Source organism: Leopardus geoffroyi, chromosome C3, assembly GCF_018350155.1.
Source record: "Leopardus geoffroyi isolate Oge1 chromosome C3, O.geoffroyi_Oge1_pat1.0, whole genome shotgun sequence".
Classification (NCBI taxonomy): Eukaryota; Metazoa; Chordata; class Mammalia; order Carnivora; family Felidae; genus Leopardus; species Leopardus geoffroyi.
In genome coordinates this window covers 59,064,143-59,080,542 of record NC_059338.1, presented here as the reverse complement: position 1 = coordinate 59,080,542, position 16,400 = coordinate 59,064,143, and the positions used below count along the sequence as shown (strand labels likewise).

General features: G+C 48.1%; 1 protein-coding gene, 1 long non-coding RNA gene and 2 other non-coding genes across 8 annotated transcripts in view; 3 read left to right on the top strand and 1 right to left on the bottom strand.

Moving 5' to 3' along the window:
• RCSD1 (RCSD domain containing 1) overlaps positions 1–4,315 on the top strand; it is a 74,614-nt gene extending 70,299 nt beyond the window's left edge. For 4 of the 5 annotated variants that reach the window (XM_045453047.1, XM_045453046.1, XM_045453044.1 and 1 more), the window contains one exon: positions 1,671–4,315. In XM_045453047.1, coding sequence (XP_045309003.1) covers positions 1,671–1,703 — 33 coding nt within the window. In that variant the 3' untranslated portion in view covers positions 1,704–4,315. The remainder of the gene's footprint in view (positions 1–1,670) is intronic. The other variant, XR_006705964.1, reaches the window with a different exon arrangement.
• A 5,821-nt stretch (positions 4,316–10,136) lies between these two features.
• Positions 10,137–10,208, top strand: TRNAP-CGG. The gene has a single exon. It is a non-coding gene; the product is annotated as a tRNA-Pro (tRNA).
• A 645-nt stretch (positions 10,209–10,853) lies between these two features.
• TRNAP-AGG lies at positions 10,854–10,925 on the bottom strand. The gene has a single exon. It is a non-coding gene; the product is annotated as a tRNA-Pro (tRNA).
• A 41-nt stretch (positions 10,926–10,966) lies between these two features.
• Positions 10,967–12,627, top strand: LOC123585179. The gene is made up of 2 exons (XR_006705966.1): positions 10,967–11,144; positions 12,184–12,627. It is a non-coding gene; the product is annotated as an uncharacterized LOC123585179 (long non-coding RNA).
• The last annotated feature ends 3,773 nt before the right edge of the window (positions 12,628–16,400 follow it).

The window sequence follows — 16,400 nt, the reverse complement described above, 5'->3', positions numbered from 1 at the left end:
GATCTCGCTCCGAACTAAGAATTGAAGCTCTAAGTGCCACCAAAGACTGGTCATCCTCACCTCTGTCAAGGGGCTGATGCTGGCAACCTGCCCCGGAAGCCACCTCTCTCCCACCAGTGCCCGTCAGCGCTGGGCCACCCAACCAGTCTCCCTCCCTCCCTCTCCTAAAGAAGAGCTGCCACATTCTGTCCTCAGCCCCGGCTCCCACACTCTAGCTGTTGTGTTTTGTGACTGACCCCTAAGGTTGGACCTCACCGCCAGCCACTGGGCCGCTCCTGACTGCTTAGCACCGGCCTGGCCTGTGTCCCAACCCCACACGGACAGGGCACTGTGCTCGGATGCCTGCCAGCCCCTCACACCCAGAACCAAACTCCTCCTGCTTGCTGTGTCTTCACTTGTATTCTCCTGGAACCCAAAGGGTTCTACTGGTTTCCTTTGTTCTCTTTAAGCATTTCTGCTGATGAGCTACTTAATTTCTCCCACCTCCCTGCCTAATCATCTGGGTCTCAGGGAGTTTCCCATTTGGTGCCTTCTGCTGTCCCTCCATCTCTGCCGTGGCCCCAGCTCTGCCCTTTCTTGTCTCTGCAGTCACAACCCACTCCAAACGGAATCCCTGGTCTCCAGACCCGCCCTGTACACGAGCACCAAGCTCATCATCCCGAAAATGCCATCTCCGTGGCTACTCTCCTACCGCAAAACCTTTGATCCCACTTGAGTTCACCCTCCTCAGCATGCTGAACTCCCCCCATCCATTCCCTTTCCCCTGTGATGGCGCAGGACTCCAGCCAGCCCCCAGCACCCTGCATTCCACAAGATGCGATGCATCCTCCGCCCCCCCACCAGAAATGCCTGCACCCCCCAACCGAGGTGACCTTCACTGCTACCTGGAAATCCTCCCACTGAATCTCGGCCTTCCATGGGCCTTCCCCGACCGCCCCAAGGACAAACACCCCCAGAGACTCAGGCGCCTCCACACACTCAGTATAGTGCACTGGGGGGGCCAACGGCACATGCTACCTGATGCCTCGGGTGCGTTCATAAATGGCGCTTTCCCAGCCAGAGAACTCACGGTGGTAAGGCCAGCTCATCCCAGAGGGAGCTAAAGCTAATACTTTTGGATGAGTGTTGAATAAATGGCTATTTTCCTATCCTTTTACTAAGTATCCACCTTCTCTTTTCGATTCCTTCTGTTCTTGTTGCACTGTTATGCCACCAAAGATCTTGGAGCAGTGTAACAGGACGATGAAATTCAGTGGGGTGAGTTAGTGGGTAAGAAGCTAGGGCAGGAAGGACATGGGAAGTCAGGCGTCAAGGAATAGGCAATGTCACCTAGTAGTTGAGGGTTCAAGCTCTGGTCCTTGGTTTTGAATCCTGACTCCATTACTTCCTAGCTGTGTGACCTAGAAGTCACTTGACCTTTCTGTGCCTTAATTGCCCCACCTGTAGAACAGGGCTAATAGAAGTACCTAACTCCTGTCGCTTTTGTGAGGAATAAATGGGTTGATGCATGTAAAAAAAAAAAAAAAAAAAACTACATCAAGCACATAGCATTATTATTACCGTCACTTCTACTGGTGGTACAATTATTGCTCGATCTGGCATCCCCAAGATGTGCTGAGGATTTTCCCCACCCTGTCTTCCTAACTCCTTCTTTCCTCCTCTGTTCACAGGATGACACTCCTGTCCAGGACACTAAAATGTGAAGAGCTCCTTGTGCCTAGTGATGCAGCTGCTGGAGACCTCTCTTTAGAAGTAGCAGCAAGAGTAGTAGCAGCAAATGAAACCAAAGCAGAATTTCGTGGAGGGTCGGAGGCAGCCTGAAGACAGAGCGTGTTATTTCCAGGTCTCCACGCTGAACGTCCCCTTGCAGACAGAGATCCGGCAGAGGGCAGCAGCCTTTTATCAGCCTGAGTTTGTGTCACTTACTGGACTTGGTTAAAAGCAGACAAACAAAGATTATTTAAAACAGTTTCCTGTGGTGACAACTCCCAGGAATACTGGTCAGCTGCGGGGCCTGAAACCTATCCACACCCACCTGTCCCTGCAGCTGACGTCGGAACTGGGTTCTGATTAGCTAATCAGATTTTGTTTGTGTAAAGTGATCCCCTTTTTCCTGTTCTGACAAGTTGTTATGATTCTCAGATGTAAGTAAGAACAAATTTCAGACCGGCTAGGAACAAAAGAAAATAGTGTCGCTGGACATATAAATCCGATAAGTTACAGAAGACCTTACATTGTATCAAGACCCGGAGACAACCTGTCAGCTTCATCCAAATTTGAACTGGCCAGCCAGTTTTTAATCCTCGGACTGGAAAGAGATACTTACTGCAACATTAAAAAAATAGGCATCTGTTCCATCCAGAGGGAGCTTTTACTTTTGGCTAGTTTTCTAGTTGTTGGTACACTGGGAGGTGGCAGGCTTAGCCGTCCCTCTTCTGCCGAGGGGGAGGGGGGAGGAGGTGGAGGCAGGGAGCAAACCTCATGGAGAAGCAGATGTCCACAGGTTTCACGGCTCCGTGTGCTGCATTTGCTGTGTGCAGAGCAAGGAGACCTTAACGATGCCTGCCCTCTGGGCCCGGAGGGATGAGGTTTGCACTTCCAGGAGGAGATCTTGAGCATGGAGTAGATCTTTCCTGGGAGGTGCTTTGAGCATCGTATTTTGAAAGGTACAAAACTAGAACATCCTTCCTAGATTCCCTGGGAAGCTGCTCTGGAATCAAAGCCCAGGCTCTCTTTCCAGACTCAGGAGGAGGGTTGGGTCTTCAGTCTGTTCTCACTGGGTAGCTTTCGCTTTCATGTTCTTTGTGGAAAGTGCAGGGGCTTTGCAAGGAACAGGGGCCTGACTACCCGTTCCTTCACTAATACCCTCCTCCCCTCTTGATGCACTCGTGCCCAAAGAGGTCAATCCACATAAATGTTTAATCTTTAGGATTGGTTCTTACTCAGATTCGAGTATTTCAGTGTGCTGATTTCGTTGTGCTGATGAGGTAGGTGGGCAGTTGTTTTTCTGGAGGCCTGTTAGACCACCTCCTACCCTGACTCAGAAAATAGTCCTCCGGACAAAGGGCCTTATGTCACTGCTGGTACCTCTATGTTTTCATCCTGTTACAGTTTTCCTAATGCCAGAATAGTGTTAATACTTGGGATATATATTTTTTCAAAACTATTTTTAAATACATGCATCTTCTAAAACTTGTAACATAGTCAAGCCCAATATTAGAAGTTTTATGTTTTCGCAGAATTTTGGAGAGATGTGTGTTTCAGTTAATTTGAGGTCTATATAATGTATATCTGTCCATCCAATCATCTATCTATCATCAACAGAGATGTATACCCCCCCCCCCCGCAAACGATTATATATGTCTTTGGGTTATTTCTACACGCACGCATATTCAGACCAGAGTTTAGTGAATGTGTGCATGATTATGAGCATGTGTGACATAAAGGGGACATCTGCCACTTTCCTTGACTTGAAAAAGGACTGGAACAGAAAGCATGGGATGTAGATGTGAAGATGAAACTATTTTTTGTCTGGAGCGGCTACACCTTACAGCAGCAGGTGGGTAAGGAGCAATACAAAATGACAGGAATGTGACACTGAAGGAGCAGGTGTGATGGGGTCAGAATACCTTTCTGTCAGCCTGGGTCCCTATTAGTCACATTCCTGAATCTCTTTTGTGAGAAAACAGAGACCGTATTCCCAGAGGTTGTCATTAGTGATGGGGGCTCTCAGCAGGGAGTTCACAAAGTGCAGGAACCTCAGAACCTCGGGTCCTGCCACAGGCTAGGCCAGCTGGTTATCACTCTCCTTTCCCGAAACAACTCTGATTATGTGTTGCATTTGCAGATCTGGGATCTCAAAGTTGAGGATCAAAGGAATCTCTGGCCGTCTTAGGTGGCTCCAGGTCCTTACCGGGGCAAGAAGTTTGTGTTTCCTTCGGGCTTCCCTAATAGGCTTGAAAGAAAACACTGGTTCTTCACAGCTACATGGCTAAAGAAAGGGGGCAGAGTCCCTCCTCCTGTACCTTTGTCATCCAGCTTGAATTTTAAACTGTATCCTTTCTTTCTCCAGAAACGGAGCAAGGAAAAAACCCCGGATGCTTTGAAAGGATATGCCAGTGTTTAATAGGGGGCTGTGGCACTGTTTCAGTTGCATGTGGAACCAGATAACCAGATGACCACAAGAAGCCCCGGGGTCTGAGCCCTCCACTCTCCTCACTGAGGTCACCCTGAACCACGTTGGTTTGGGCCTGTGATCAGTAGACTAAACAATAAATATATGTCCAATAAAAGGAAGAAACTAGTGGACAGGCAATCGGTTCATCATCTTCTTTTGATTAAATACTTTAGGGAGTGTAATAGTTTAGGTGAATGAATGAGGACCTTCAGTTGCTAATGAAAGAAGCCCAACCAAAATTGGCTGATGAAAAACAAAACTATATGAATCAACCTCTCTCTCCCTCTCTCCCCCTGCCTTTCTCTCTCTCTACCTATATACTGAGTAACATACAAATCCATGGATAGGCCTAAATACAACACTCAGTATCAGAAACCTCTCATTCTTGGTCTCTGCTTTCCTCTGTGTTGGCCATATTCCTAACCAGGCTCTTCACAGCCTGCAAACCAATTGGAAAAAGCAGATTCTTTTCCGATAACACGGGGCGGGGGGGGGGGGGGGGGGGGGGGGCGGGGAGGGAAGGAAATCCTGCAAAGGTTTTTTTTATAGGCCCCTGTGGATCACATGTTCCTAGCTGAACCAGTCTTTGTGACCAAGGAGATGCAGAGTTCAGATTGGCCAGGCCTGGGTCACATGACACCACCACCCTGACCCCCTGCCAGGAGCTAAGGGGCAATCCTGTGCAATCTGCAAGGACTGTGAATGGGAACAACAGAGCTCAAATGGGGTGCTGTTACCAAAGGGAATTATGCTGGGTAGGCACACACACACACACACACACACACACACACACACACCAGATGCGTCCAACAGGGAAATCGCAGATACACCAAACTACTATTCCATTGTTTACTAAAGAATTAAATTTGTTTTAATCAACTTGATGCTCTATGGACCAGGTAAAAATAGTATGAATAGAATGCTTCTATATGATGTGTGACCAGATGACTTCTGAAGATACCAAGACCACTGAGCAAAATGCAAGTGCTACTCAAATAAAATGGAATTTCTTTTCATAAGCCACCAGTGAAAATGAGTCTCATGATTTCATGGAATAATGTATTGCTTGTCCAGAGCTAACCTGGAGCTCCATGAGGGTAAAGACGATGTCTGTATTGTTCTTCATTGTGTATAGTGCCTCATGCGTTATAGGTGCTCAATAAATATTTGTTAAGTAATGAACGATTGAATTGATTTCAGAGCTGGCGTAGGATTATTTTCAACATCCATCGCTACCCAACACCTCCCTTATCTGATACCAGATGCCTGAGATGTCATAATTGGCCCCTGATTCCACTGGCATCGGTCTTCTTCCCCAATCAAAAGGCATGTCCTGAGAGAAGGAATAGTTTAAGTCTCCTTTGTCATCCCCGCTTGGGTTGAGTTGGTTCTTGAGATCCTCCCCAGATGGGGTTGAAAAAAAGAGCAAGGTATAGAAAAGTCTAGGGGCAGGAGACACACTTCTCTCACCTCCCAGACAGGTTCCCTCTCAGTCCAGTGAGGTCCCAACCCCAGTGATTATGGTTGCTGAGAAGACGTTTATTCCAGCTCTGCCCTCAAATCCCACAAATCTGTGGGAATTCCGGAGAGGCTCCACTGTGGTCAAATGGGGCAGGAAACCGTGGTTCTTTGAGACCCCACGGAGGAGGAGGAGACAACGAGTATGTTTCATGCTTCTCAGTGAAAAGGGAGCCACCAGGGCAAAACCATCCCCCTCAAAAACAGAAGCAAAAAGACTTCTTATTCCTTCTAATCCTGCAAGTTGTGGGCTTCTCTGTGGGAGCTGCAACACCCTGGTCCTGGCATTGCCAGGGAGATGCCAGGAGGGGCACATGATGCAGAAGGAAGGGGTCGAAATGAGCAAGGGTCCCCCCTGGGTACTCCCGTAAGTAATGACTCTGGCCCTTCATGGTGTAGTTTTACATACAGATTTCAGGAAAGTACTTGAATTTAGGCAAACCTGTCACGTCAGTTATCACACTTCTCAACCACCTCTTTTTTAAAAGAATGAGTGGACTGGATTGTACTGGAATGTACTGGAATTGTCTGGAATGTACCAGCATTCAGAACAAGACTCTAGGATGATTATATATGGCTGGTACTCAAAATAATAGGACTTCCAACACTGGTCACTCCTGTCGGACTATCTAAGGAAGCCACAGGTGCGGCATGGTGCCGGGCACGTCCCCATCACAACTGCCCCTGGCCCCTCAGGGGTGACAGTCACTCACTGACCACCTCTGGAAGCAGCTGGCATGAAAAAGCAAAGGGCCTGCTTTGCATTGCCTCCGATTCTGTATCTCCTGTCTTCCACCAAGCACAAAGAAAGTTTTAAGCCCTCTGTGTCCTTTGTGATTTCAAGATACTCATTATCCTTATTTTTTTTCCTCATTATAAAAGCAGTACATCTTTATTTTATTTTTTTCAACGTTTATTTATTTTTGGGACAGAGAGAGACAGAGCATGAACGGGGGAGGGGCAGAGAGAGAGGGAGACACAGAATCGGAAACAGGCTCCAGGCTCTGAGCCATCAGCCCAGAGCCTGACGCGGGGCTCGAACTCACGGACCGCGAGATCGTGACCTGGCTGAAGTCGGACGCTTAACCGACTGCGCCACCCAGGCGCCCCAGTACATCTTTATTTTAAACAACTTGTGGAAGAAAAGAAAAATAATTAAGCAAAAAATTGTAATTCCCCTACTTAGAAATCACTAGTGTTAAGATTTTATGGATTTTTCTAGTTTTTAAATCTGTGTATATATGTGTGTGTGTGTGTGTGTGTGTGTGTGTGTGTGTGTGTGTGTGTATATTTGTTTTGTTTTAATTCTTGGTTGTAACAAAATTAAGATCTTACGATATGTAATTGTCTATCTTTCTTCCTTGTCACACACTGTCATGAACAATCACACTTTTTGCCCATGGAAACCGTGCACTTCTGTCCTCTTCTCCCCAGCCAGTAACTTCCAGAGCAAGACCAAGTGTGTATGAAACAGAAGGAAAATAAGATGCGCTGGTGGAAATGGTGTTCTGGCAGAATGCAGTTCTTGTCACAATCTAGACCTTGGACTTCTATCCCCTCTAGGACTTCGTGCACTCTCAAAGCTTAAATCAAGTGAAAACTTGGGAGTGAAAACGCTCAGGCCGAGGCAGCTCCAAAGATTCATTTCTGTTGATCCAGGGACTGCAAAATCCAGAGGAAGGCATGAGATGAACCTCAGAAAAAGAGTCACCGAGGGGAAACCACATCGAAACCCAGAGATGTGTTTAGTAAAAAGTAGCTGAAGCTACTATGGGATATTGGACTGGAGCCTGGAAAAAGACGCATGTGCAAGCAGATTCAAGTTTCTGTTTGGATCAGGACATGGCCTGCAGTGGTGAAGCAGATCTGCCAGTTGTGACAACTGCGGTGGCCTGAGAGGCAGTTGGTGCCTAACCTCACAGGCAGCAAACAAGGCTTGGCACCCAGTCGAGAGTCCAGTCCCGGGGGCCGAGTGAGCAGGAAGGTCCCTCTGAATGATGGAGCCGTATGATTAAATTGTATTCTCATTTCCAAAGAGTAGCCACATCATGGCAGAACCAACGCTGCACCGCTGAGGTCTAGATTGGGTCCGAATTCAGTGGCACACAACCATTAATCATAAAATAGGAACCTAATTGATGTTTAAAGCCGTTCACAGTTTCAAGGATGACATCCTCCCAGCGTTATTCTAATCATCTCTTTTTTTTTTTAATTTTTTTTTTCAACGTTTATTTATTTTTGGGACAGAGAGAGACAGAGCATGAACGGGGGAGGGGCAGAGAGAGAGGGAGACACAGAATCGGAAACAGGCTCCAGGCTCTGAGCCATCAGCCCAGAGCCCGACGTGGGGCTCGAACTCACGGACCGCGAGATCGTGACCTGGCTGAAGTCGGACGCTTAACCGACTGCGCCACCCAGGTGCCCCTATTCTAATCATCTCTTAATGGACCTTCTCTAATCTTCCCATCTTCCTCTCATGCATCTGACCCCAAGTCAAAGGTATCTTTCTTCCGTCGGACTTCTAACGTTACCGGCATTCTCAAAAAGCTTTGATGCCCCCAAATCCCTTAAGTAAAATTAAAACATCAAAGCACGGGTTTCAAAGTTCTCCAAGAACCACCAGTCCCCTTCTTCCACGCCAGTTTCCACCTTACTTGCTAACCAGCCAACCTAAGCTCATTGGCATGGAATTGCCTCAAGAGCCGGAGAAGTCGTCAAAGGACAAAAACCGTCACCTCCTTTGACCATGTCACTTCAGGAAATCACCTAGAAATCTGGAAAAGGTCAGATGCGTCAGTCAAGTCACATTTACATGGATGAAATGTTGGACACCACTTAGGGTCCCTTACAGAAGAAGGAGATCATGCTGCATTGTCTCGCTGGAACCCTCTGAAGTCATGGCAGACAGCTTAAAGGATGAGAAAGCAAGCGTGGGAAATTCAACAATAACCTTGAGAGCGGACACCGGCAGAGGCAGGAGAGGCCTCCAGCCTTACCTCCCATGGCACCTGGCGAGGGGAAGGAATGAGCCCCAGGAAGGGGCTCCAGCTCAGGCAGGGCAGAGTGAGCCCAGCGAAGGCACCGTCTCAAGGAGAGGGCAAAGCGGATCGCTCGGGACTCTGCTGAGAGCTCCTCCCGCCCCGCGGTCACCCCTGAACCCACCGCACCCCGAACCTGTCCTCAAACTACGAAGGAGTTCGAAGCTCTGAAACCTCGGCTCAGGAGGAGGAGGATAACCTCAGACAAGGAGAGGGTGTCGTTAAAAGTTTGACCTGCCATCAGAGCAAATAGAGGGCTTGGCCGGGCTGCCCTCCTCCGGCAAGTCCTTGGGCAGGGCTCTGGGATCACTACGGGGCCAGATTCGGTTATGAAAAAGGTTTTTTAGTTTTGCTCTCTGATTTGAGGGCTTTTCACTTGTGTCCCTCCGCCCCCGCCAAGGGCGTGAGCTCAGGTCCTGACCTTCAGTCACTGAGAGACACCCCAAGAGCCCGCTGGCCTCAGGAGGAAGGGAGAGGGGAAGAGCAGAGAAGCTGGGGGAAGCGGGGAGCTTCCAAAAGGTGAAGGGGCAAGAACACTGACCCCTCGGGAGAGCTGACAGCTACGGCGCAACGGCAGCCACGGACCCCGACTCAAAGGAAGCTTGGGGTCCTGAACCTGGCCCTCCGCAGCCCTGGGAAGAGGCGGGCGCCGGGGGCGGGGCGCCGGGGGCGGGGCGCCGGGGGCGGGGCGCCGGGGGCGGGGCGCCGGGGGCGGGGCGCCGGGGGCGGGGCGAGTCGAGGCCCCCGCCCTCCCGCAGCAGGGGGCGCCCGGGCCGGAAGTCCTCCAGGGCCCTGCAGCCGTCTGGGCGCCTCTCGCCTCCTCCCCACCTGCCGCCCCTTCCGAAGCCTTTCTAGCCCACCGCCCCGAGCGAGCTACCTGGCATGTGAGGCCTGCGTTTCCTTTGCAAAGGGAGACCCGTAGTGCCTACGGGCGGGACGTGGCGAACATCCTGCGAGCTCCGTACCTGCAAGATCCCATAAGCAGCCCTGGGAAAGTTAGCTCTTAACCCTCCTCCGGGGTTTCTTCCGCGCCCGCTGCGCCCGCTCCGCCCGCCTGCTTTCAGCAGCGGGCTGCCGTCCGAGGGCACGCACGGAAGGCTGAGCCAGGCGCGATGGTCCCCTCGCGCCCAGCGAGCACTGACGGCGGCGAGACGCTGCGCGGCCGGCACCCCGCGGGGCCCCGCACCCTCCCAGCCGCGGCCTCCGCGCCCGCCGCTACCGCCGTGTGCAGCGTAGACCCGGGCGCTGGGTGGTCTGGCTGAGGCGAGAGGAGTTCCGAGGCCCACCGCTGTGGGTGCACGGTCCAGGCGGTGGGAGAAAGGTCGCAGGTCGGGTCGGTGGGAAAGGCGACGAGAGGCGGGGCGAGGCTGAAGGGAGGCGCCGGGAACCGCTCTGCCGAGAGTGGCTCGTTGGTCTAGGGGTATGATTCTCGCTTCGGGTGCGAGAGGTCCCGGGTTCAAATCCCGGACGAGCCCAGGCTTTTCTTTCTTTCCCTCCGCACTTTACACTTTCATTCTTTTTTTCTTACTCACACTTATATGAAACAGAGTGCTCTGGTCCCTTGAGCTCGAATGTTGATTCCCCCAATTTTGCAAGAAATCGAATGGGATCAATTCGAACCAAATGGCCACGGTGCGTCGGAGAGCAAGGGGGAGAACCGCTGTACCCTTACAGCACGCGTGCTGGGAAAGAGAGGCGCGTGGTGCAGAGTCCTGGTCCCCCCAACACCCCCGCCGCACGTGGGCAGGGCGCCGAGCACTGGCTGGTCCGCGAGAAGGGGCGCGCCGTCCACCTGCCGACGCCCAGCACCCGGCCCGCGGCTGGACGGGCGCGGGGTGGGGCGTGGTTAAACCACACCTGCGGACAACCGAGAACGGAACTCTGCGTCCCTTGCCCACGCGCGCGACTCGGGAACTGGCCGGGGTAGGGACAGCGTTTCCAAAGTGTTAAAATGTCTTCAAACTTCTACGTTTTCACGTTGTCTTTTCATGGTATCGGGTGTAATGTTTAAAAAAAAAAAAAACCTCAATTTCGTGTTTTGCACCAACATATACTTATTGCGTGTATTGCTCTAAGATTCAGAAACTTTTTAGTTCATCAAGGAAGTTTCTCAAAAAGGAGGGCTCGTCCGGGATTTGAACCCGGGACCTCTCGCACCCTAAGCGAGAATCATACCCCTAGACCAACGAGCCGATATAATGTCCTGCTGCCTGCTATACTAAAGGAAGGGAAAGATACTTTTTCTGGCGCCCCCAAGTGGTTATTTACATATTGTGTCTCCAGCGTTCGTATGGTTTTGTGTTCTAAAGTTTTCTATGTTCTTTTTTAACTTTTTATCTTTGAGAATCCGACACAGAAGAAAACAAACGGTCTCGTTACCAGCGTAATATTTACCTCTTATTTCGAAAACCGTAAGTCTGTTTATATTCATCATTAATAGATCGCAGTGTGTCTGTTGCAATGTCCCTGTGGCAGGAAAATCCTAGACACTTTCCCTTACCGTGTTCTGGACTTTGCGCTTTCTAATAATAGTAAAATTGTCGATTTCAGGACTACCTTTTATCCTAGGGTTCAAAATGCCACCTTTCCAAGCCTTGTGAATTCCCATTGTGTTTTTACTCAAACTATTCTCTTCAGCTGGAAAATCTCTTTCCTTTCGGATAAATCCCAAACTCTGACCTTCCCGGAGAGATCCTGTAACATATTAAAATCAACTGTATGTGGCATATAACTGGGGTGCAGTCTTGTCTCCTTTAATCATGATTTATTGGAGGACAAACAAGATGCCAACACCAACACTGAAATCTGTATAACTGGCAACCAATTGTGTAATTCATTATAACTGGTGTCCGATCGTCCCAGTATCTTTTATGGCATGACTTGCTTACTATATTTTAAATTCTTAAATATTTAGTATTTAAACTTATGCCAACAAAGCTGGTGCTCAGTAATTGGCGAACTGGTTTCAAGTTCCTTAACAATACAAATCTCGGTAAACTGTCTCTCTAACAAATAACAAGCCAGATCGACGACAAATGGAAGGGTGGCTACCCTAAATAGACCTCTTCATTCGTTTTATTTCATATCAGTGTGTTCATTCATCTGATTGCTCAACAAACAGTACAATACTATGTACCAGACACTGAATGGTCAACTTTCTTCCTATGGTTTTTGATTTTATTAAAGCCCCTGGACAGGACCCATGGGCAGGAAGAGCCGCCAAGAAGTTTCTATTTCTCATGAGAATGAGGAGCTAAAAATTATGACTTGTGAGATAAAAAAACTGTCGCCACTTCAGATTTCTGAAAACCTCAGTTTCTACAGTTCCTAAGGTGTCTCTGTGCTCTCCTTTCCCGCTTGAATTTGCTATAGTTATTACTGTTTTCAGGGGGTTTTTTCTTACTCCTACTTCGCTCCGGGGATTGAAAAAGTTTGTCTATTACTCTTCAGGCTCCATCGGAGTATCTCACTTGCCTCTCCCAACGATGCAGGAAGACCGACAGTAACAAAACTTCAGAATATCGATTGCCTAACCCACAGTGATAAATATCTGTATCCTGGTGAAGGAACACCTGTGACCTGTGACCCTCCGCAAGGGACATTCTTCCCTTGTAGGTTTCTGTGAAGCAGAAGTGGGGTCCAGGGAGGCAGAGGATCTTAAGGAGCATTTTCTCCCCGTCACAGTGAATGAAGAAGCCTGGTGACATGCACTTCTACAGTCAACCTCTCTCTAAGGACCCCCCATTATTCTTGTTACCCCAATTTGGTACCCAGAAATATCATAGACACTAGAACTCTAATTTTCAGTATTTTCTAGCAAAAAAATGCAACCCTTCTGAATTAAGCCGTCCTGGCAATAGAAATGTCAATGAAATTGATTCAGCTTCAGGCAAATCTTTTTCATGGTGGCCTGGGATTCATCTTTGACTCTGATATCTATTTGTGAATAATCCGATTCTCAGTGTTCCAGAAACCTCTTACTATCGCGACCCACAGACCACAGTGTTCCAATGCCTCTAGCAACAGATCTAAAAGACAAGGAGGGAAAGAACGCCAGTGAGAATACGGGAGGTGGGGGAAGATTCTGCCATAATCACAAATAGCTGTGTGAAATTTTGGTGTCTGTCACCCTCTTCCTATTTCTCCCATTAATTCCAGCCTTAGAAAATGCTGTCTGTATATATTTGCCAGCACTAGATGCTCCTGAGTGCCCCTTATCTTTTTTTTTTAAGTTTATTTATTGAGAGGGGGAGAGAGAGAGAGAGAGAGAGAGAGCAGGGCAGGGACAGAGAGAGGGAGAGAGAGAATCCCAAGCAGGCTCCACACCAGCAGCACTGACCCCGACCCAGGGCTCTAACTCATGAACGTGAGATCACGACCTGTGCCAAAACCAAGAATCAGACACTTAACTGGCTGAGCCACCCAGGCGCCCCACAACTGCATTTTTTGTGCACTGCATGGAAAAGGAAGTCTGTGAGCTGATGGGCCTGTGTAGATAACTGTTATCAGAAGGCCTCTGTGCATGACTTTTTCTTATTATTGATTTTGTGGGGAAAGTTCTCCCCCAAGGAGCCCCTTCTTTTCAGAGGCAGTCATCCATTAAAAGGATCTTTCTGGGGGCGCCTGGGTGGCGCAGTCGGTTAAGCGTCCGACTTCAGCCAGGTCACGATCTCGCGGTCCGTGAGTTCGAGCCCCGCGTCAGGCTCTGGGCTGATGGCTCAGAGCCTGGAGCCTGTTTCCGGTTCTGTGTCTCCCTCTCTCTCTGCCCCTCCCCCGTTCATGCTCTGTCTCTCTCTGTCCCAAAAATAAATAAACGTTGAAAAAAAAAAAAAAAAGGATCTTTCTGACTTGATTGGAAGTCCTCAGTGGATTCTGATCGTATTGCCTGAACTGCTTGAGCTGGTGAAGGGAAGTTTCTAGGAGGAGGAAAGTGGTATGGGAAGACAAGGAGGTTTGTTGAGTGAGGATCACGGGCTAACCAATAATGATTGGAATCCAAAGGTTTTGGGTTTGTTTTCCCATTTACTTTCTACAGCAGGATCAGAAACCACAGTGTAAGGGCTGTGGCTCAAACAACCTCGCATGATTGTTTTTTTCTTTGTAACTTCACTAGATCGATTTAATAAACATTCACCCATCTCTTCATCCGACAAATATAATGCAGACATAAATTGCATAGGGAGGGTTTGCGACTTGAATGGGTGGTAAGCATAGGCCTCTTTGAGAAGATAACATGGCAGCAAAGGCTAGAAGGTCAGGAAGGTGTGAGGCAGGTCCGTATCTGGAAGAACCAACTGGGTAGAGGGGAATAAGCCAGTGCCAACACCCTGAGACCTGAGTGTACCTGAAATGTTCCAGAAATAGCAATGGGGACAGTGTGGCTAAGAGGAGGGGAGCAAGAGTGAGAGTAATAGGAGACGAGTGTTGCTGTGTGCCAGGCTCTGTCTGAAGGCCCTGGGAAAACATGGAACCGTATGGCTAGTCCCCCGTGTCCCTAGAGGGGGACCATTTTATATGGGAGACAGACAGGTAAGTAGATAATAGCAAGCAAGTGCTGATATGATACTAGTAACATTTATTGAGAACGTACCGCCCAATACGTTACTCCCATGTGCGTTTGCAAAGACCCTGAGAGAGGAATCCTATTCTAAAACCTAAAGACGATGCGTTGGAAATCAGAAGGAGTACAGAAATCGGATGGCAGTGGTCAAGTGCACACAGGGCGGCGCAGGTATTAGAGACTGCGGGAAACCTTTCTAGAGGAACTCACCCTCCACTTATATTCTGAAAGATGAGAAGATAAACTTTGACCGTCAAGGGACAGAGGGAGGCCTGAAGCCTGAGGAAGCAGTGAGAACAGAGCCCTGCGGGCGTGAAGAGGCAGGGCTGGAGCTGAAGGCAGGTTCGGATTGCACGACTGGAGTGTGGGCTGGAGGGCACAGGGCAGGGGCTCACAAACGCAGTCTGCAAGGATGTGCATGCTGGCCAAGGTGTTTGGGCTTCATGCTTAGGGCGATAAGGAGCCGATGAAAGGCTCTAGAAAGGATGTGAATGAGAAATTCATTCTGTCCGCTTTCAGGTGGAGGCCAGCCCCCTGCGAAACAACTCATAGTCGAGGTTTTCTCGTTTGTTCTCTCTGGCCTGGTTTTCCTACCTGTGGGGGGTGCACACAGGCTTTGGGGGACCGGAGAGAATGCCAAGGCATGCGGGGAAAAGCTGGCTGGGGCTTGAAGCCAGGGAAGAAGGGAGGGGGGCTGCTGTGCTCAGTCCGGGGGTGGCCAAATCCGGGTGTCATCCAGGAGTCCCAGCAACTAGTGCTCGGATAGACAAGCCCTCTGACTTTTCCAAGCAGGTGATGTCTCAGAGGTCGTTTTGCCCGTGTACTGTAGAGCACCTCACCGCCACGGCAGCCTCTCAGGCTCCATGTAGCCCCTCCGCGGCTTCCCCGGGCGGCTGACCTCGATATCTAATTGCCTTCTGGTTGCCCATGGTGTGTTCTCCGCATTTTAAGCTATGTCCAAGGCCCAGCTCGTTAGCCGTCCTCACAGACCAGTTTCTTTCCCTTGGCTTTTATTTTATATATATATATATATATATATATATATATATATATATACACACATACATATACATATATATATACACATACATATATATTTATATATATGTATGTGTATATATATTTATTTACATATATATGTATATATTTATATTTATATATTTATATATAAATATATATTTATATATAAATATTATATATTTATTTATATATGTTTACATATATATGTATATGTATATATATTTATTTACATATATAAATTTATTTTTTTTTAATTTTTTTTTTCAACGTTTATTTTTATTTTTGGGACAGAGAGAGACAGAGCATGAACGGGGGAGGGGCAGAGAGAGAGGGAGACACAGAATCGGAAACAGGCTCCAGGCTCTGAGCCATCAGCCCAGAGCCCGACGCGGGGCTCGAACTCACGGACCGCGAGATCGTGACCTGGCTGAAGTCGGACGCTTAACCGACTGCGCCACCCAGGCGCCCCTAAATTTATTTTTTATAAAAATTTTTATTTTATTTTCATTTATATATTTATTCATAATTTATTTATATAAATTTATTTGTGTATATATTTATATAAATTTATTTGTATATATGAATTTATTTATGTTTATTTATATTTTATTTATATTATATGTATATTTATATCTATATTTATATGTATTTTTATATGTATATTATTTGTATATATGAATTTACTTATTTATTTATTTATTTACATCCAAGTTAGGAGTAGATTCCTGAATGCCCCTTACCCATGTAGCCCACCCCCGCCTCCCACAACCCCTCCAGCGACCCTCTGTTTGTTCTCTATATTTAAGAGTCTTTTATGTTTTGTCCTCCTGCCTGTTTTTATATTATTTTTGCTTCCCTTCCCTTATGTTCATCTGCTTTGTATCTTGAACTCCTCATATGAGTGAAGTCATATGATATTTGTCTTTCTCTGACTAATTTCACTTAGCGTAATACCCTCTAGATCCATCCATGAAGTTGCAAATGGCAAGATTTCATTCTTTTTTGATTGCCGAGTAATACGCCAGTGTATATATATATACCACATCTTCTTTATCCATTCATCAGTTGATGGAAATTTGGGCTCTTT